Below are 19,207 nucleotides of genomic sequence, written 5' to 3'. Positions count from 1 at the left end.
ATGTGCCACGCTAACTTACTCAACAACTCAGCAGTACAACTCCACCGAACAATCTTCGTGATTCGCTTGCAGTTATTCTAGGCTGATCTATGAATGTTCTATTATGCTGCTTGTCTACCTGAATCTTGAGCCCCTGACGCCGATGCTATCAATGGATATGCTTGTTAATATACTCCAACACATAATTCGCAACCGTTTCCCATCCTTCTTGGAAGATAAGGCCATGGCTCATGCCTCCGAACTCCTTGTATTTCACTGGCGCACGTCCCCTATATGCCTTGAACTCCTTCCTAACGGTTCTTGCTGTCACAATATGATCTTTCGAGGCTCCTATGAGTAATAAAGGTGCTCTATCCGGTTTGTCAAACTGGACGTAGTGAGGCGCCGCTTCTCCAGCTGTCACATTGGTTGCTAGTTGCCATAAGACCCGGGAATCTGCAGGTATGCAATACCGCTCCCATAGTTTCTTGCTCTCCTCAGCGGCAACGAGGTTGCCGAAGCAGTAGTGGAAGTGACTCTCGGAGATCGGTACTGTCGCATCCGAATGCAGTGGGTGAGTGAAGATGGGCATCGCCGTTCTTATTGTGCTTGGCGAAATGTAAATGATTCCCGCTGGTTGCGCAGGGCACACAGCGATTCCAAGTGCGCCAAGTCCTCGCGATAATAGTATTTGGGCGAACAGGCCGCCGAAAGAATGACCAATGATGATAGGGGGTTCTGCAAGCTTCCTGATGTATGTCTCGTAATGGTCTACAATGTCTTCGATTCGATGAAGGGATATCGGCTTCGGGTCCGCACGGATCTCTTCATGCGTTCGGCCGTCCACCCCCGGCCAACCCGGGGCGTGGACCTCGAATCCTTCTTTCTGGAAATATGGTATCCAGTACTCCCATGAAAGAGGTGTCATCCACAAGCCGTGGATGAGCACGATGGGAGGCTTAAAAAAATCCATAAAAGCTTGGCTGAATTGCCAAGAAGCGTGTCTTTGAGATTGACATTGGGTCCCTTCAGGGAGGTTGCTGGGAGTTTTATTGGTGATGCGCTTTGTGGCTGGCGTTGGTACATGACGTCAAGACTGTTGCGCAACGCGTCGTTGACAAAAGCCACGCTTTTGACGGCATGCCAAGCGCCCGCCCGTTATCCGAGGGTTCGGCGCAAACGGCTGCCTTCAAAAGTCCCTTAGTCGAAGTTTCCCGATCATCCAAACTATCTCGATCTGTTGGTTGTGTCTCTGATGTATTTCACGCTGAGCTGACGGGACCGGAGCATTTGCAATCGAGGATTCGCTGACCCAGCCCAATCTACTCTTCAGCCACCAAACCGAACTTTGAACTCTCCCATTGACTGTGACTCTGTGAGAAGTTGTACGCATCCAAAGTGCAGATCTTGCGATCGGGCACCAAGAAATATTCTAAACACAGCGACCGGCAATTTCCTCGTCAGCACTTTTACTCGTTACTGCACCGAAAGTGTGGCTTGGCCCTTGAGTTTCCTGTCATGCCGTCCGAACTAGTGCTGTCACATGAATTTGGGCACTAACACCAACGCTTGGCAGTGGCTCGTATCGGGAGGTTTCCAACTTTATCGCTTTCCTCCGAAATAACACACGCTCCGACGACCCTTCGCAGCCAGTAACTCACATCACACAGTGACTATTGTAGCTCCGGCTGATAGTAGAATCAGGCGAATCAAAACTCAAGGCGACTTACACCAGTCAATTTCGTAATCCCGGGCTACGGGCAGTCGGCAATCAATTACCGGCCTCAGCCAGGAGTGCATCTGGCTGCCCTGCTTGCAGACTGCATATACCTTCCAGGACCTGAAATGTGAGTTTTCCAGAACCACAGTCACTTGAGCCATATACCCAAGTGAATACGAACTATTGGCTACATCTAAGGCGAATGCTGTCCTGGAGGATTCTCAATCATTTAGCCCAGGGTCTCGTCATGCAAATAAGTGGGTGTATGGCAGCGGTGAGCACGAGAGTTAATAATATGTTGATTTCAAATCAAACTCGTGGAGTAAAAACTCCAATTCGGATTAATTATTGTTGGAGTCAAAATAGTATGTGCCTGATGTTGAAGTATGTGCCTTATAGATGTATCAGCCTGGCTGTGGAAGTATGAGCCTGAATTAAAGTTTACGATTATCACGAGTTACGGCACGTAATAATAGGCATACGGAGTATAATAAAAGTGGCTTTACTTATTAAAATAAAAATAAATAAAAAAAAAGGTCTATATATACGATATTTAAGATAGATACGTAATTTAATACGTAACGGGTATTTTATAAAATACGGTTACGATCCCTATTACGTAATATACCCCCTAATTACTATTACTAGGGAGCTATTATACTTAAGATAGAATCTCTAAATACCCTTATAAAAGCCCGATTTAGTTAAATATAAATAAAAGAAAAAATAAGTATAAGGGATACGCGTTTTTTAGACTGCGTTTATTATAAATATATTTTTTTATTTAAAATAAATAGAATCCTAACTCGGAATAGTATATATTCTATTATTTTTAGTATATAAATTACTAAGGGCGAGGCTACTTAGTTACTTTATATATATTTAAATTCTCGTAGCGTTACTTAGCTATTATTATTTTTTTTTTTTTAAACTTTTTTGTAATTATTATAAGTACCCCCGTTTATTACGCGCGCATACTTATATTATTAAATCGTTTATTAATTTTATTTTAAATATAAATATTTAATATATTTAGAAATAATAATAAGTTTTATATAATTTTTATAATACTTCTTATATATAAATTATGCGGTTTATTAAGAGTTTAGATAGGTAATAATATTAATAAGCCCCTTTAGGTCGTTACCCCCCCCTATAACTTTTTATTTACTTACTAAGGCCTAGTTACTAAGCTCTCCCTCCCTAACTAAGAGGATATTAAGGTTACTAGTTAAGATATTAAGAACTCTATTAAGTTCGAGGCTCTTATTAGTAGTTATAATAAGGGCGATAATAAAGTAAATAGTAATAATAAAAGCTCTAAAGAGCTTTTACTTATCCCCCCCTTAGAGCTTAAAAATAAGGGTAAGTTTAGTTTAGAAATTAAGCTCTCTAAAAAGGGTATATTATATATTATTATTTTAGGAGTTCGTATTTAATATTATTCTAAACTTTAAAAAATATAAAGCTAGCTTTTTTTAAAAAAGTAATAAGAAGTAAAAGAGAATACTAAGAGGCTAAGGTATCCCCTATAATAAGTATAGTTTTTTTTATTATTCTAGGCCTATTTAACGTATACTTAATCCCTAAGAAGCTTAAGGGAGTAGTTCTTAAGGAACGGGAGATATAGTATATACCCTATTTTTAAATAGCCCTTTAGTATACTAACCTTAAGGATAGTAGTTATTATTTTATAAGAAGTAGTAGTTAATATATACGCTATTTTAATAGCCGTTTAGTTACGGAGTATATTAATATACTAGTCGTTTTATAGCTAATAATCTAGGCCCTTATTAAGGCTATTATAAGTAGCTATTACGGCTAGCTAGTCGTAATAAGTATATTAGTAGAAGTTAAGGCTACGAGTACTAAGTAAATAGTATTATAGTCGTAAATAGCTTCTCTAAAGCTATATTTATAAGTTATTAAGTAGGTAAAGCTTTAGTAATTAATCGTAATTTTATTAAAAGGGGTTCTTAATAAAAATAACTAAAAGCGATTATAAAATCTAATATTAAGTTAATTACTAAAAAAGCTATAGGAAGTCTATTTTTAAGCTTAGTTTAAGTTTATCTTATATATAAGTCTCGTTTTTAAATATATCTTTTATAGTATTCTTATTTATTATTATCTAACTATTTACTAAACGGTCGTCTATTCTACTTATTTACGATCGTCTATCTTACTTATTTACGATTATCCGTTCTATTTATTTACGGGCGTCCGTTCTTTATTTTATTATATAATCGTAATTATGTAATTTATTTATAGTTCTTCTATCCCGAGAGGAGTTACCCTAAGTCCGTACTTCTATATATATAGTATAGTAGCTACCGCAAGTCCTATTGGGCGAGGCCCTAGCCTTGTTATGCGTATTAGGTCGTAATAATATAGAGCGCGTTAGAGTTTATTTATTTTATTAATAACCTTATATTCCTTTAAGAATTTAATAATTACTAGTTTTTTATTCTTAATAAGTATATTAAGGAATACGTTAATAGTATTATATTAGTTAGTTTTAAAATCGAATTAGGTAGTTATTATTATTATAAGCTTAAAAGCTTTTATAATAAGCGTTAAAGCGTATATATTTTATAAGGGGTTAAGTAGTTATATATCCCCCCTTATATATATACGTACTTTTATTTTATAAACCTTATTATTAGCGTTATATTTATAAGTATATACCTATTTTAATAAAAGTGGGATCCCTTATTTAGGATTATAGTTAACCTCTTTTTATATACTAATATCTTTTAGCTTTTTTATTTCTGTGTTTATAGTATCCCTAAGTAGCTTTTATAGTTATTATAGGAGATATTTAATATTATTAAACTTCTTTAGTAGGCTTAGGAAGTTAATTTTAATAAGTCGTAGTTTTTAAACTCCTCCGGAGCGCTTTAAATAGGTCTTATAAACTACTCTTTTTATTATTTAATAAAGTATTATATATCTTATACTACTTTTTTCTATAGTTTTTTATTAATTAGGTATAAAAGTAAAAAAAAAGTAATCTTAGTAGTAGTTATAGTAATTACTATTTTTTATATTTAAATATAAGAACGTTATAAAAATACTATTATTAAAGTGTTATAGAGGTCTGCGGGCCCAGTTTAAACGTTTAGGACCTAACGGAGCTTTACTTAGTACTTAATAAGGTAGTTTTTATAAGCTCTATTTTTATATAGTAATAGAGGTTTATTATAAGGGTTCCCTACTAATATCGATTTTAGTATTAAGAATTACTTTTTTATAATTAGTACCTCGTCTACTACGTACTTTAGCGTTCTACTAAGAACTATTAAGAATTAAAGGCTCGAGAACCTCCGTAATTTATATAAGTACTTATAGGGAGGATTATAAATTACGTAGAGCCGTTTATAACCCGGTTATTATATCCCCTTCTTTACCCCTACCCCCGAGCTTATATAAGGGGGTTATTTTAGGGGTTAATAATAATAATAAGATTATATTAGCTTCTTTAGTCTTATTAACCGTACCCTAAAGTACGTCTATTAGTTACTTAGCGTCTTAAATAATTAAAAATTTAATAGTAATACTATCCTCAACTATAAAGTTATTTTAAATATTAGTATTTTTAAAGTCTAAATCTACCTCCCCGAGTGCTCGAACTAATTTATTATTAACGTTAAAGAGTTCTTATATCTCTTAGATTACTAAATTTATTTACTTACTTATAATAGCTTATTCCTCGTATATAAGATTATAAAAGACTTCTTTATTAAATTTAATATTTTTTATAATAAATACTTATTTGAGCGCGGGTACTTAGACCTTATATAGGTTATGTATTTTTAGTATATATTTAATTAGGTATTTTATATACTTACGAGGAAGTATTTTAAACTCTTTTTAACGTATACCCCTCTTACGATCCTTATAAAGAGGGTATACTTAGTAACTATGTATATAAAGGCTACTAAGATACGGGGTTACTAGTTTAGAATCTTATACTTAGTAACCCGTTTATTATTAGTATTAATATCGCTTTTATTAGTTAATTTTTATTATAATAAGCGAATTTCTTTTATTAACCTCCCGTAGGGTAATATTATAAATAAAAATTGTTATTAATATTACTTTATCTTATAGATTTATAGGGAGGTTTATAAAAAGGCGTATTTTACGAGTTTTAGTAATTACGAGTTAACTTACTCTTTTTATATTACTTATGGGTTTTTTTATATATAGAGGTAGAAGTTCTATTCTAATTCTTAGTTTATTATACTACGTTTTATATATATATTTAATATTTATAATTAGGAGGGCGGTCTTATTATTATTTTTAAAGAAGTAGATTAGAGTCCCTTTTTAATAATAAATCGTAGCCTCGAGGCTTTAGAATATAAAAAGTACTTCCTCCTCTAATTTAGTCCTTAAAAAGAACTCCCTAAGCTATTTATTATATTTATTAGAAACTATAAATATATATTATTATTTATTAAAAAATAGCTTAAAGTAGAAAAGATTTTAGTATATATAGTACTATAGCCGTAAGGCTCTTTTTAAGGGTAGTTTTTTTAAAATTACTAACTTAGCCTTAGATAATATATATACTTTATACTTAACTTATAATAGAGGTTTAATATATATATTACGAGTCTTATATAATAATTAATAAAGAGTATTAGGTCCGAGATAACTTATTTTAAAGTACTAGAGGAGTACGCTATTAGACTTTTTATAGGTATATTAATACGAGCGACGAAATTTTCTATAGCTAATTAATAGTATAATACTAACTAGGCTCTATAAGATATACTTAAGGTTTATAAAAAAAGGATAGGATTAGAAGAGCTTATATTTAAAGAAGACTAGGTTATTTTTTTAAATAAGCTACTTTTTAATAGTACTTTTATAAAGCGTTCCTTATTATAAAGTATAATCTAGACTATAATATTAGAGTGCGCTTCTATTTAATAAAGTCTCTAAGACTATGTTAATATAGAATCCCTTAATATAAGTAACGTTTTAAAGTTTTAAATTATAAGTTCCCTTTTCTTTAAGTCCGTTTAAAACGCCCTTTATAATATAAGTACTGCGTATAGTAATAAATAGTATAATAGTTCTTAATTTAACGTAGTCGTTATTATTTAATAGTACGTAACTCTCGGGTTTAAAAAGGCTTTTATTATTAACTAAATATATTATTTTATAGCTATTTATTACCGTATTTTAGGATAGGGGATAAGCGCTACTTATAGGGGTACTAAAGATTATATTTATTTCTAAGTCCTAACTCTTTATAAGTATAATAACTACGTAGCCCTCGTCCTAGTTTACTAATAAGCTTATTATAGGTTAGTTAGAGGATCTTTTTAAAAACCTAGGTTTCTTAGGGATTCTATTATTCTTTAACTAACTAGCTTTTTTAAGCTTATTATAAAGTAATTTCTATTTATTTAATTTAATAGTAGCGAGGACTTTTTTTATATAGTTTTTTAATATTCGTATTAATAACTTATTAGCGTTTTAGTTTATAAGTACTTATTTTAATTTTTAGTATGCTAAAGGCTATTATAAGTATATATAATTATAAGGGTATATAACGTTACCCTTATTATTTATATTATTAACTAAGTTAGAGCGTTTAGTAAAAGTAAAGTAAGCCCCTTTTTAACCTAAAGGTTATTTAGTATATACGTCCTAAGTTATTAGGCTAAATATATACGTAATCTCCTCGAGGGTCTTAATATGCGTTCCGAAGGCTATTAATTTACTAAAGGTCTTATATATACGTTAGCCTTATATAGGGTTAAGTTTAAACTTAATTATAATTAGGAAATTAAGTATAATAATTTTTTTATTAATTTCTAGAATATTATATATTTTAATTTAAAAATAAGTAGACTATTACTTTTTATACTAATATTAGGGGTTAATTCTAGTCCTCGCTTTATTAAGGGCTTATTAGTATTTATTTCGAACTATATTCTTAATTATTATTTTAGAGGGCTAAAGTTCTTATTTTAGTTATTTAATAATTCGTTATATACTAAACTTAGAGCCGTTCTTAGTAGCTTTTTAAAATACGTATTTATAAAGAGTAGTATTAACTAATTTTACTAATTACTAAGCGAGGAGTTTAATATACGTATTAATAATATTACGTTCCTAAGCTTTGAATTATTCGTATTTAATATTAATCTCCTATTATTTTTAAATATTCTTAAGTATATAGATCCTTTTTATAAGTATAGTATAAAAATAGATTTATTTATATAAAGTAGGTAATATAGCTAGTTTTATAAAAAAAAACTTAGTTTAGTCCTATAGGTTATTTATATTTAAAGAAGTTAAAGGGGTTATACTAGGAGTTAAGTTTAGAAGTTACTAACGGAGGATTTCTTAGTTCTTTTAGTTATTTTTAAATATTTTATAACGTACTTAATAAGCTCGTAGTTTTTTTTTATTATAGGTTAATATTAATTATCTAAATTTAAAAAGTAAAATAAGCGCTATAAAAGGGTTGAGGAGTATATTAGAATTTAGAGCGTTTAGGTCGACGTATTTCTAAACCCCGATACTCTTATTTATAGTACGAAGTATATTAAATTATTTAACTTAACTATTATAACTAGTTAATTTAGTTTAGGCTAAAGTAGTTATAAGTATATCGGTTATTTTAAAAAGATTATAAGAATCGTATTAATAAGTGCGTTATTATAATATAGGGTCTTAATTAAGAACTAGGTTTATAATTATTACGAGTTATAGTACATAGTAATAGGTATACGGAGTATAATAAAAGTAGCTTTACTTATTAAAGTAGAAATAGATAAAAAAAAAAGGTCTATATATACGATATTTAAGATAGATACGTAATTTAGTACGTAACGGGCACTTCGTGAGATGCGGTTGCGATCCCTGTTACGTGATAACGATGTTTGGCCCTATATGCATTTCCGGGCTATAGACTGTTGTTCCTCTACCCGTGGTTAATCGCATTTCTTGTAGAGCGATCTTGACTGGTGTGACCTCTTAGGACCGATGAAAAGTGATCATAGAAGATTGGTCTATGAGCCACTACGAATGGAATTGACGGTGACGAGGACACAGAGGCTTTCGTGCAATATTGCTTGCTATTCCTTTTTTCACATTTTCTTACCGTTACCATCCAAAGACCGGTCATCCCAGTGCGATCCGGTTCGAGCATCAATGGGTTATCAAAAAGTAATCACAGAATCTCTCAGACTTTTAGATACTTTGATCGCAAGAAGTGCTAAATTCTGTTAATGCCATGTCTTTGGTTCGAAGACACCATGATCATTCAACGGAAAGTGCTTGTCGGTCGTAATCCCAACCCACTCTTTTCATATGCCATATCAATCATCTTCATCTGCTTGATTGAGTCTTCCTCAGTGATCCAGTAATGTGTCTCGCGCCCCTTGACCCGGTTGACAAACGCCTCGAGCTGATACCGGAATGACGACCACCAGTACTCGCCCAGACCCGGAAGCCCGTCCTCGGCATCTTGAAACGTGTACGCTGTGTGCGAACTCGATTCTACCCACTTCTTGACTGTTTGACCGTTGACAACGTTGCGAATCTCATACGAGTCTTCAACATCAATCCGATGCCAGGCGACCGCGTGCATGAACCCATGGAGAGTGACTAACCGCGTGCGCGTCATCTCCTGAGTGTCCGGCAAGTTCTTGTCGGGAACCACAACCTTCCTATGTGTAACTCTGGCTTCAGAAGGCTTCCAGAGAGCAGGGCCCTTCACAGTGGTCGTGGCATAGCCAGTCCCGTTGGGAAATTGAAACCTGGCCTTGAAAGTGTAGTCGCACTGTTTGCAGTCGCCATCGTCAAAGACTGTAGTATCGCATTCGAGACACTCTTCAGGCTCTTGGCCAAAGATCATGCGCATGACTCCAAAGTTGTACGTTCCGAGTGCCATGATACTGCCGCCTCCGAGATGGTATTTGTGGTTTAGGTTGTCCGCCGCAGTGAACCAGGCGGGTGCCATGCTGTCTGTGTGAACGTGAATGACGTCGGCAGGAGTAACAAAAGTCATGAATTTGTGCAGTGCGGGATGGAATTTGTTGTGCATAGCTTCCAGCAAGACCCTCGGGCTTGGGTGTGCTGACGACAGTTCTGGCATATTGAAAAGGATATCGGCCTCAATCGCGTTATCAACCGACGGCTTTTCGACCAAAACATGTTTTCCAGCTCGTATTGCTCGTGAAGACCACTCATAATGCAAGGCGTTTGGCAAGGGCAAAAAAATGGCGTCGATATTTGGGTCATCGAGGATTTCTTCAAGAGCGGTTAGAGTCACTTGGCTCATAGGATATCGACATCGAGTGTCTGGAACTCGATATACCTTGATAAGTGTCCCTGACCTCGGGGATACCATGCTTCTTAGCAAATTCCTCAGCGCGAGAACGATCTCTGGCAGCAATGGCCTGGACGATGACTTCTGGGTGTGACAAAGCCGGTGTAATCAATGCCATAGACCTTGTAAATTTCAGATTATTACGAAATGTTCTTTGACATCGGGCTACCGTTTATACTCACACGATTTTGGCAGCACCCAGAACTCCAACTTTCATGGCACCGTCTGTCTTCTTTACTACAGGCGGGTTGAATGCCTTGTAAACACGGGTTGGAAGTAGTGCCATCTCAGCGACTCCGATGATAGTTTCCAGTCATGGGCCTGAAGGATGATGAACGTACGAATGGTTGAGAACATATAGGTCGAGTCAACGAAATACTATTGAACCAACTCACGTACTTAGTTACTTATGATCATTGAACCAATTTTATTTTTCTGCCTGGAGCCCAAGATTCGCCGTCAACTTCCGGGTGAGAACGGATGTATTCTTTAGCGCTGTCAGCAATGCACAGCCCCAAGGTCACATCGTTGGAGCACTCCTACATACAGTCAGCAGCATTGGGAACGAGGAGCGATCGGCAGATTGTCCCACATCATCTCCAAAAAAGAAGTTCAATATGTGAGGGCTCCGCTCGATCTTCTCGAGTCTGGTTCCCGGCGTAGCTCTGACTGTAGCGGACGAGCGGTGCAGAGCTCTCGAACACTTTGCAATACAGACGATGGCAAGCTTCATGAGCCGGATTCGCTGAGGGGAGGCCGATGCCTTCTATTCCCTGCGAAGCAATCTGCAAGTCCCTCGTCTGACGTTGCTGAGGGAGTTTTGCATGATCAGGGCAATTCCGCTACCTCCCAGGATACTCTATACCCACCCTGCACGGGAAGCAATCTGAGACTTAACAATCTCTTCAGTAGGCACACATGAAGTAGACGAGAATGTGCTGTATAAAAGTGTCCACATCCTACAATCTTGTTCCACATTGTTTTCATATCTTGTCCAAAGCTAAATCTTACTCATCCTAGCTTAAGAAAGCACGAAGAGCTACAGCACATTTACTTCGATAGTGCATCGTATACGGCAGTATCCTTGCGTATCATCAATCTACCAATACCAAGGCATAATAGCCCGTCTCTCTATTATGGGTGTCCTCTTCAGCCCGACCCTACGTAATCACTATCAATAATACCATCACATGGAAGATTGATCTCCCTTAGCATCGGAACCCGAGTCGGCCTGCCTTCACGCTGTCCTCCTGTATTTGACCTAAAAGGCGTATTACAAGGGCGCGCCCGAATATGAAGGTGAGACGGATTTCATTCGAATTTCAGAAAGAGACTCTTCTCCTTTCGGAAGAAACGCTCTTTGCGTAGCACCGGAACTATTCCAGATATTTCATGCATTCGGTTCAAGGGAAGATGAAGAGTTCGACAAGGGATATTTTCTGACTAACACAAAGATACAGGCAATATCACTAATGAAGGATGTAAAAGATCCAGTTCCCAAATTTACTCGTAGTCAATCACAATAGCTTTAGGCCTAGTAGTTAGAGCGAAGGATGAGCCGGGCATCCCAACCGCCTACAGGTACGTTGAGGGCGGCCTGGCACTTCATAATCTCCACGGTACTAGTAACCTGAGGTCCAAGTGTGCGCAGGTCAGGAGGTGAACGGGTCAGAAGTCAACCGGACATCCGAAGCATACCTCCCACTTGGCGTAGAAATATGAGTCGGCAAATTGATTCGATGATTGCGAGCTACCCCTCATTTCCGTGGCAATGGCACCTAAGGTCCAGTCCCATTGCAGATGATTGAAACAAATCCAATGGGACGAACGAATCGGAATAGTTGGAGATGAACCTTCTTTCCCCAGGCTTTGCTGCCAGGCAGGCCAAGGTCCCTACCGTGTCTTTGTAATCGGACAACATAAAGACCGAGTTACCCCTCTTCTGGACATTGGTGATAGGATCGATCTTTCTTCGTACATGATAGATTCGACATCCATTTACTGTAGCTGACCCTATTCCTATACATTCAAAGTGCATTAAAGAGTTCTTCTGTACGACGACAACAATGGCACCTTCCGCGACTGAAAAGGCACAAGCCAAGTTCTTTGCCATCCTAGAAGATCCCCGACGTTATGACTCTTCAAGTTTGTCACCCCAGCTTAGAATTGAAACCAACGCAGGATCAGAACTGACTTCGAGACTGAAGACTCTAAGAACAGGGTCATGATAACGCGAACACCGTCCAGTGGTTCCGATTTGACCAACAACATGACTGGTCGTCGTGGTAGCGCCAGCAGTCAAGGCTCTGCCACTGACCAACATCATCTTCGAAATAGACTCAAGACCTGGCTCTATCCCGGAGCGGTGTGATACCATTTGTCAAATCTTCCTATTTTTCGAACGCGCTATAATTATTGGAGACGCCAGACTCGACATTCGTCTCTGCGTGGTCTGGTGTTGGCGTTTTGAGTCAACTTCCTCAAACCGTTTTCTGGGTCTTTCGGGAATACTGGGATGATCGCAGATTGCCTGGAGTATAACTTGTTTCAAGGATTGTGTTATACTGTTTATGTCTTCTGTTATTTTGGAATGTAGCAATTTGTCTAGGATAAGAATTTATGATTGAATTCTAGTTGAAAGACCTCTCATTGTTTATCTTTTAACGATTTACCAAGTCTTCGTTGGGTTTGAGGTATGAAATGAAGACATGATAAGATGAATGACGTAACCGGGATCGCTGACACAAGACACAAATCTTCTAAATCCGTGACGGATTGCGAAATACTTCTTCAGATATATACAGCCGAGCAAAACTTCCAGTAGTTTCCCGTGTGGCCATGGGCTATCCGTCTACATGCTACTCTACACAGCGTGCAATCAAGGACGCAGTGAGCCGGCATGACGCAGGGGAAAATCGCGTTGAGGAATTACCTAGCCCCATAAGCAAGCTTGAGAAAAAAAAATGAATAATCATGTATTTCTCGCGTGCAAGCTTCAAATAAGGTGTTCTGACGGCGTGCAAATACCAATCAAATCTGTTTGATTTCGTTCATCATCGCTTCTAACCAGACGGCTTTCTCGGTCCCAGCCTCACAAGCAACTTCGATAGAATGTTCTCTTTGGAATATTCAAGATCTCTTATATGCCACAGAAGCAGGAACACAAGTCCGATGGCAACCATTTCTCGTTGTGGGTCCCGACTATGAGGCAAAAGCAGAACTCCCTCACTGTGGTCAACCGGATGGTGGGAATGACCTCCAGCGTGGTGATAGACTGCCATAATATGTGATTCCGTTTCTTCACCGTGATTTCTTTGGTTGGCCTCCGTCAAATGGCAGTAGAGTGAGCCGACATCTTGAGGTCGTAGCTGCCACTGCATTCCAGGGTGATCAACTGATGTCATGTTGAGGGCTGGGTATTGTCTAGATCTTGACAGAGAAGGCTTCATTTCTCCCCATTGAAAAAGGTGGAAGTAGAGATGCGAGAACATGAACGTTGCCCAGACCAGGTACTTCAAGTGCTGATTATCCCTGCTGTTCATTGGGAAGAGTTCTAAAGGCACTCATTAGTCCTTCAATTTGTTTACGTGAGGGTGAGCTGGATGTTCTGCCTTCCATTGTGATGGCGTAATTATTATCAAGAACCACGCTTCCTTGATGGACTGTAACGAGATTTTGATTAGGCGCCACGTCGAGGAAGAATCCGACATTGGAATCCATCCCGTCGCCTTTGATTAGGCGTATGAACATCATGTTGATTTTGTACATGCTAGATCCCATGGAACCGCCTTAAACAGCCTCATTATAAATACTTTTGATATCGTAAACTGGTAGGTGTGTCAATGTGCTGGTATATCTTGGGAAGAATAGAATCCGAGAGAGCCCTGCCGCTGGAAGAGGAACTCTCCTCTCTAGTTTGGTCGAGACTTGGGGATGCAATCGGTTCAGGATTGTAAGGAAAAGGTTTGTACAGACTGTCGAGACTGTTGTTACTCTCCATGTGAGCCGGTATGTGCCAACAATAGGGACTGGTTGGTCGACACATTTCAAAACCGAACGACGGAGGTGAACGCGACTGAGTTCGGAGGACGTGAAAGTAGATATGACATTTCCAAATGAATTCACGAGGACACTGGACAACTGAATTTAAAGGATTGGGGACATATTCATTAGGAGTTCGCTAAAATCCTCCTCTACTCCACTCGATTTGCGTATTGCAACTAGCTTGAGCCTGTGCCGTCGGAGACCAAGTCTTCTCACCTAACTTTGAGTATTACCGGCATAGCATCCTCCAGCTGCGACGGTGGAGTCTCCGAATACGTGAACAAATCCGGAAAACAATTCCCAGACGAGTCTATGTCGCGCAATGGATATCAACACCGGCGATCGAGCCCTAGCTTCAAGTCGTGCTCAAATTTTGTGCGACATTTGCATTGTCAAGATTCACGTGCGCCGAGAAGTTCGAGGATTATCAACCCGCCGGCTGGTTGTCTAACCTAAAAGGGTACATGCTTCAACCGCTCCACTTGACCGCTAAGGTAGGCCCCGAACTGGGGTTATCTTAGATACAGTCCAACTCGAGACTCATTTGTTGGACTTATTTTCATTGCATTAGTTCGGACGCAATCCCGCCTTGAACCTTAACTTTTGATGGTGTAATTCATAGGACCACGTCGTTGCAGCTGCGACCCCGACTCTGGGATTTGAAACCCTGTATGCAGCCATACTAGTCTAGTACGTGAAGGTAGACAGCTATCATTCATCGAATCCTGACCCAGCTCCATGGTCAGGAAGTAGGTACTTTTGTAGGGTACCACGACGGAAAGAACTCTGCGTTGGTTTTGGCTACAGACAAGATGCCCGCCCCGATCATCGATGAGCCACGTTCATTCTGATGGGGTTGCGTGCGGCCTGCATTAACCGGTACATCGGTCACAGATCTACAATTGCACAGGAATCCCTTTCTACGAGCGATTCCTCGGCAGTGTCCCAGCCGGTATCTGTTCCGATGCGGCACGGCGTTTGCACACCTTCACAGGAGGATGCGACTTTTTCAGACCTCGCTGCCTATTGTGCATGCAAGCATAGCAGATCTTACCACCCATTTCTACATAAGACAAGCACATCATGCATCTTTGTCACTTCAAAGTACTTCACCCACACGGAGGTCATGTCCGTATTAATACAGCACGTCTGGAGGATTCGCGTTTCCATCAGGATGGCGGCCTCACACAGGGAGTATGGTCTGGGCTCCCACATACTAAGTAGCCTTTTAACGATGATCGTCTTTCGCATGGTAACCAATCGGCCTTTTGCCATGGCACATCCGGCATTTGTTTAGTCTACTGACTCCACTGCACCTTGAACTGGGCAAACTCGACTTTCAGCCCATCCTTGGCGTCCTTATCCGGTCTCGCAGCCAGCGGACTGACATCCAAGACCCAATCATCCTCATTCTCGTCCGCAAAGATCCAACAAATTTTCCTCAGAGGGATTCTCTTTTTGATGTTCCCGTCTTTATCTAGCACTAGGTGGTGTACCCAAGCATTTTTGCCTTGGGGACCTCCGTCCCGAAAGACCTCAATCGTCACGTTCTTATTGTCCTCGCCATCCCCTGGGGTCAAGGGATAGAGGCCCCAGTCGGCATACCGGTCACAGGTGACTGTGCTCAAGTGAGGCTGGCCATCATATAGCTCGATCCCGGTCTTGATCCATTTACTGTTTGGAGGCGCTGCCTCTGAGGCTAGTCTCGGCACAAGAAGCACACCAGATTGGTCGTATGAGTGGGCCCAGGGAGCCGAGAAAGTGACGCGAACTGAAAGGAAGTTCTTCAGGGGGCCAGTGCTGGTATGGATATTTGGGACTATGAATCGTCAGCACATGTCACAAGTGTCACAATATGAACAATAGCTATGGGAGAGGTCTGAGTTGGATTCTAGGCGGCAGGCCGAGACCCAAGAGATGAAGAGGTTAAGGTGGCATGTATGTGAAATGTACTTACTGTTCCATGCGTTGTGTCCGGGCTTTCTCCAGATATCAGTCCCGGGATCCGCCTCAACGGTGAACAGCGTTGTTTTGTCCAGAGATGCCATATTCGGTAAAAGGATCAGGCTAGTAATTTGTGTGTTTTGGGTGAATGTGAGTGCAAGTATGCATGGGGGTGAGTGAGCTGACCTCTATTTATTCTTTAAATGCCCTGCGTTGCACCGGTTTCTTATTAAGCATAAGCAAGCCCCTTGCACCATTTCCTAATGGCTCAAGGGTGGCCTAAATTAGCCCCGCGCGGGGCATGAGCTGATCGCGTTCTCGGCCAGCCCTACTGACCCCAGTCCAAGCTAAGGCCTTCAGCAGACACTAGCTAGGCTCAATGAGGCCGAAGAAGGGTCGATCTGTAGCATCCTGGTCGTGGACTATTTGACCTGAAGAGCTCAATCAAAGTTTTGACTTATCTAATCTATATGGTTTTGTGCGTGGTGACCGTATCCGATTCAACGTGAGTTTGCTTGACAGACTGTCTTGACATGAAATGCAGGAGAAACGATAGAAAGGAAAGGAAAATACAAAACTAGTGAGAGACCAGTACAACCATAGAACGTAACTCTTGATCGCCCATCATGCTCAAATCTGCCCTTTTGCTCTCATCTCGTCAAAAACACTGTCTACAACTCGCTTGGCACGATAAACAATCTCCTCCACATCCGTGGGGGTGACAGTGAAGGGCGGGGCAAGAAGGAAGTGATCTCCGTTCCAACCATCGGCGCAGCCCGTGGAGGAAAAGAGGCAGACATCGTAGCCCTTCTCAAGTCCACGAAGACGCATACGGCGAGCAAGGTTCAAGGAAGGGTCCAGGGGCGCCTTTGTAGTCTTGTCTGCCACAAACTCAATGCACCAAAACATGCCGCGGCCGCGAACATCGCCAACGTGGGGATGGTCTTTGAATGCCTGACGAAGGAGGTGCCCAAATAGGATGCCCATGAGACGCGCGTTGCGAACAAGGTGCTTCTCCTTGATGATGCGCTGCACCTCGACGGCAGCGACAACGTTGAGCGGGTGACATTGGTACGTTTGTCCGTGCTGGAAGGAGGCGCTGCCCTGCTTGAGGCCCTCGATGACGCATTCATGAATGAGAATGGCAGAGATTGTGCCATATCCAGCTGCGAGGCCCTTGCCCACGGCCTGAATGTCAGGAACGACATTGTCATGTTGCCAGGCGTGCATGTAGCCGGTTCGCCCGAGACCGCACATGACCTCGTCGAAGATGATGAGAGCACCATGACGATGACAAACATCTTTCATAGCCTGCAGATATCCGGGCAAAGCTGTGACGCATCCGAGGGCCTGGAAAATTTAGCAAGAGAACTAGGGAGAAACGGACCAGGCTGAGTATAGCTTACAGTACCAACCATCGGTTCGATAATGAAGGCGCACACATTGTCTGGGCCTAATCTCTGGAATTCGCCCTCCAGCTCAAGAGCCAGTCGCTCTACATACTCCTCAACCGATTCACCACTTTCTAGCTCTCTGTAGGGATGGCAAGGAGACACATGGGAAACATTGTCAGCCAGGACGTCCATGAAAGGCTCTTTACGGGCCTTCAAGTCGCCAACGGCCAAAGTGCCCAGAGTACAGCCGTGCCAGGAGCTCTCCCTGGCGATGAACTTGGTACGAGGAGCTTTGGGATCTTTCTCAAGGAAGTATTGCCGAGCAAGCTTCATAGCTCCCTCGACCGCCTCGGAGCCTGCCCAAAGTATCAGTTTTCAGTCCTATGAACTCTGTCAAAGTCTTGTTCTTACCAGATCCCAGGAGGCACGCTCTCGACAACTGACCATTGGTCGACTTAACCAGAATATCGGCAAGCTCATGAGAAGGATCATTCTGGAAGTAGCCTGGGTGAGCATAAGTGAACTTGTTGAGCTGCTTGATGATGGCGCTCTTGACTCGCTCGTTTCCATGACCGATGGCAGAAACTGCTGCTCCACCAGTAGAGTCGAGAATCTTTTGGCCATTCTTCAGGGTGAAGTATAGTCCATCAGCATATTCAACTGTAGGAGCTGAGGAAGGGTAAACGCTCTGATAAAAGAGCGAGTTCTCTGCGGGAACCAGGTCATCGGCGATTGCGAGGGAGCCCATGATAAGCTTTGGGGGTATGGTATGAAATCAAGGTAAAATTGATACGGATGTAGATGAAAGATTGTAATGTCTGGGCTGGTGGGAGAAAGAAAAAAACCTGCTTCGGAGATGCGACTTCTTGTGAACTAAATACTCTGAAATGAAAATTTGAGAAGACGTACCCAGAGTAACCCCGAACTCCGTCGGTATTAGATTTGCCAACCAATTTCTCGACCCCCGAGTCCGCTCCGAGCTGCTGTGATTGAAATGCCGCAAGCAGGGGATGTTCCATCTTCCATGAAACTTCGTACTGCATTTCAGGCAGCTGCCTACATCCAACCATGTTCCACTAACCATCTAGAGACATAGATGGTACTTTGATGGTGACTATCTGATTGTCGGAGAAGTCCTCCTCGTTTGACAATCACGAAAATTTGAAATCGAGTCATTTCATGGATGCCTCGTCTCCAACTCTCATGTCTGGAGTAGGCTGTTGCCGCTGTTGACTAAAGTAGTTGCTTATGGTCTATACGAACTTGTGTAACAATCACAACTCTCATATTCTGGGCAAATATTTCCAAATCCCACTGGTAGGGCTTAGCAAACTTACGTGGAAACAATATCTGACCTTAACCGCCAGTGTGAGATGACCAAGTAGGTAAGTACGTATACCTAACTCTCCACTATTGGTGCAAGTGCAAATGAGGAGCAAATTGATATTCTTTCTTGAAATTCGTCACCAATCACCCTGAATCTCTCAACCTTGGAAGCTTCGCAAACAAGTGAGAAAGCGGCGAATCTCCGTAAGCCATCCTACAGTCCCATTTGGGAAGGCAGGACAGCTATAGTGCTGACGCATTAGACACACACCCATTGCTCATCTCACAGGCGGAAAGCCCTCTTCGGATACTTTTGATTCAAGATCAACTAAAAGGCTTCGAAACCACAGTTGAAGTAGGCATGGCGTCTTGCTCGAGTAGTGTTGAGGCATGATAGACCCTGGAGGAAGGTAACCCATGCGGGGGCGACATCAGTATCAA

At 40.5% G+C, this 19,207-nt stretch overlaps 5 protein-coding genes across 5 annotated transcripts; 1 reads left to right on the top strand and 4 right to left on the bottom strand.

Moving 5' to 3' along the window:
* Window positions 1–148: 148 nt before the first annotated feature.
* Window positions 149–952, bottom strand: CPAR01_00785 (arylesterase; the record flags this gene model as incomplete). Its single annotated transcript, XM_060485075.1, has 1 exon — window positions 149–952. The coding sequence occupies one exon, from the start codon at window positions 950–952 to the stop codon at window positions 149–151; it is 804 nt and encodes a 267-aa protein (XP_060355932.1).
* An 8,038-nt stretch (window positions 953–8,990) lies between these two features.
* Window positions 8,991–10,344, bottom strand: CPAR01_00784 (uncharacterized protein; the record flags this gene model as incomplete). The annotated part of the gene is made up of 3 exons (XM_060485074.1): window positions 8,991–9,979; window positions 10,047–10,180; window positions 10,241–10,344. 3 exons carry the CDS (start codon window positions 10,342–10,344, stop codon window positions 8,991–8,993), a joined length of 1,227 nt encoding a protein of 408 aa, XP_060355931.1.
* Window positions 10,345–12,124: 1,780 nt separating this feature from the next.
* CPAR01_00783 (uncharacterized protein) lies at window positions 12,125–12,429 on the top strand (the record flags this gene model as incomplete). Its single annotated transcript, XM_060485073.1, has 2 exons — window positions 12,125–12,203; window positions 12,266–12,429. The coding sequence occupies 2 exons, from the start codon at window positions 12,125–12,127 to the stop codon at window positions 12,427–12,429; spliced, it is 243 nt and encodes an 80-aa protein (XP_060355930.1).
* Window positions 12,430–15,400: 2,971 nt separating this feature from the next.
* Window positions 15,401–16,150, bottom strand: CPAR01_00782 (uncharacterized protein; the record flags this gene model as incomplete). The annotated part of the gene is made up of 2 exons (XM_060485072.1): window positions 15,401–15,921; window positions 16,060–16,150. The coding sequence occupies 2 exons, from the start codon at window positions 16,148–16,150 to the stop codon at window positions 15,401–15,403; spliced, it is 612 nt and encodes a 203-aa protein (XP_060355929.1).
* Window positions 16,151–16,676: 526 nt separating this feature from the next.
* CPAR01_00781 (uncharacterized protein) lies at window positions 16,677–18,188 on the bottom strand (the record flags this gene model as incomplete). Its single annotated transcript, XM_060485071.1, has 3 exons — window positions 16,677–17,396; window positions 17,453–17,796; window positions 17,852–18,188. The coding sequence occupies 3 exons, from the start codon at window positions 18,186–18,188 to the stop codon at window positions 16,677–16,679; spliced, it is 1,401 nt and encodes a 466-aa protein (XP_060355928.1).
* Between the last annotated feature and the right edge of the window lie 1,019 nt (window positions 18,189–19,207).

Source organism: Colletotrichum paranaense, assembly GCF_030867605.1.
Source record: "Colletotrichum paranaense strain IMI 384185 chromosome Unknown Scaffold_1.1, whole genome shotgun sequence".
Classification (NCBI taxonomy): domain Eukaryota; kingdom Fungi; phylum Ascomycota; class Sordariomycetes; order Glomerellales; family Glomerellaceae; genus Colletotrichum; species Colletotrichum paranaense.
This window is presented reverse-complemented; position numbering and strand designations above follow the sequence as displayed.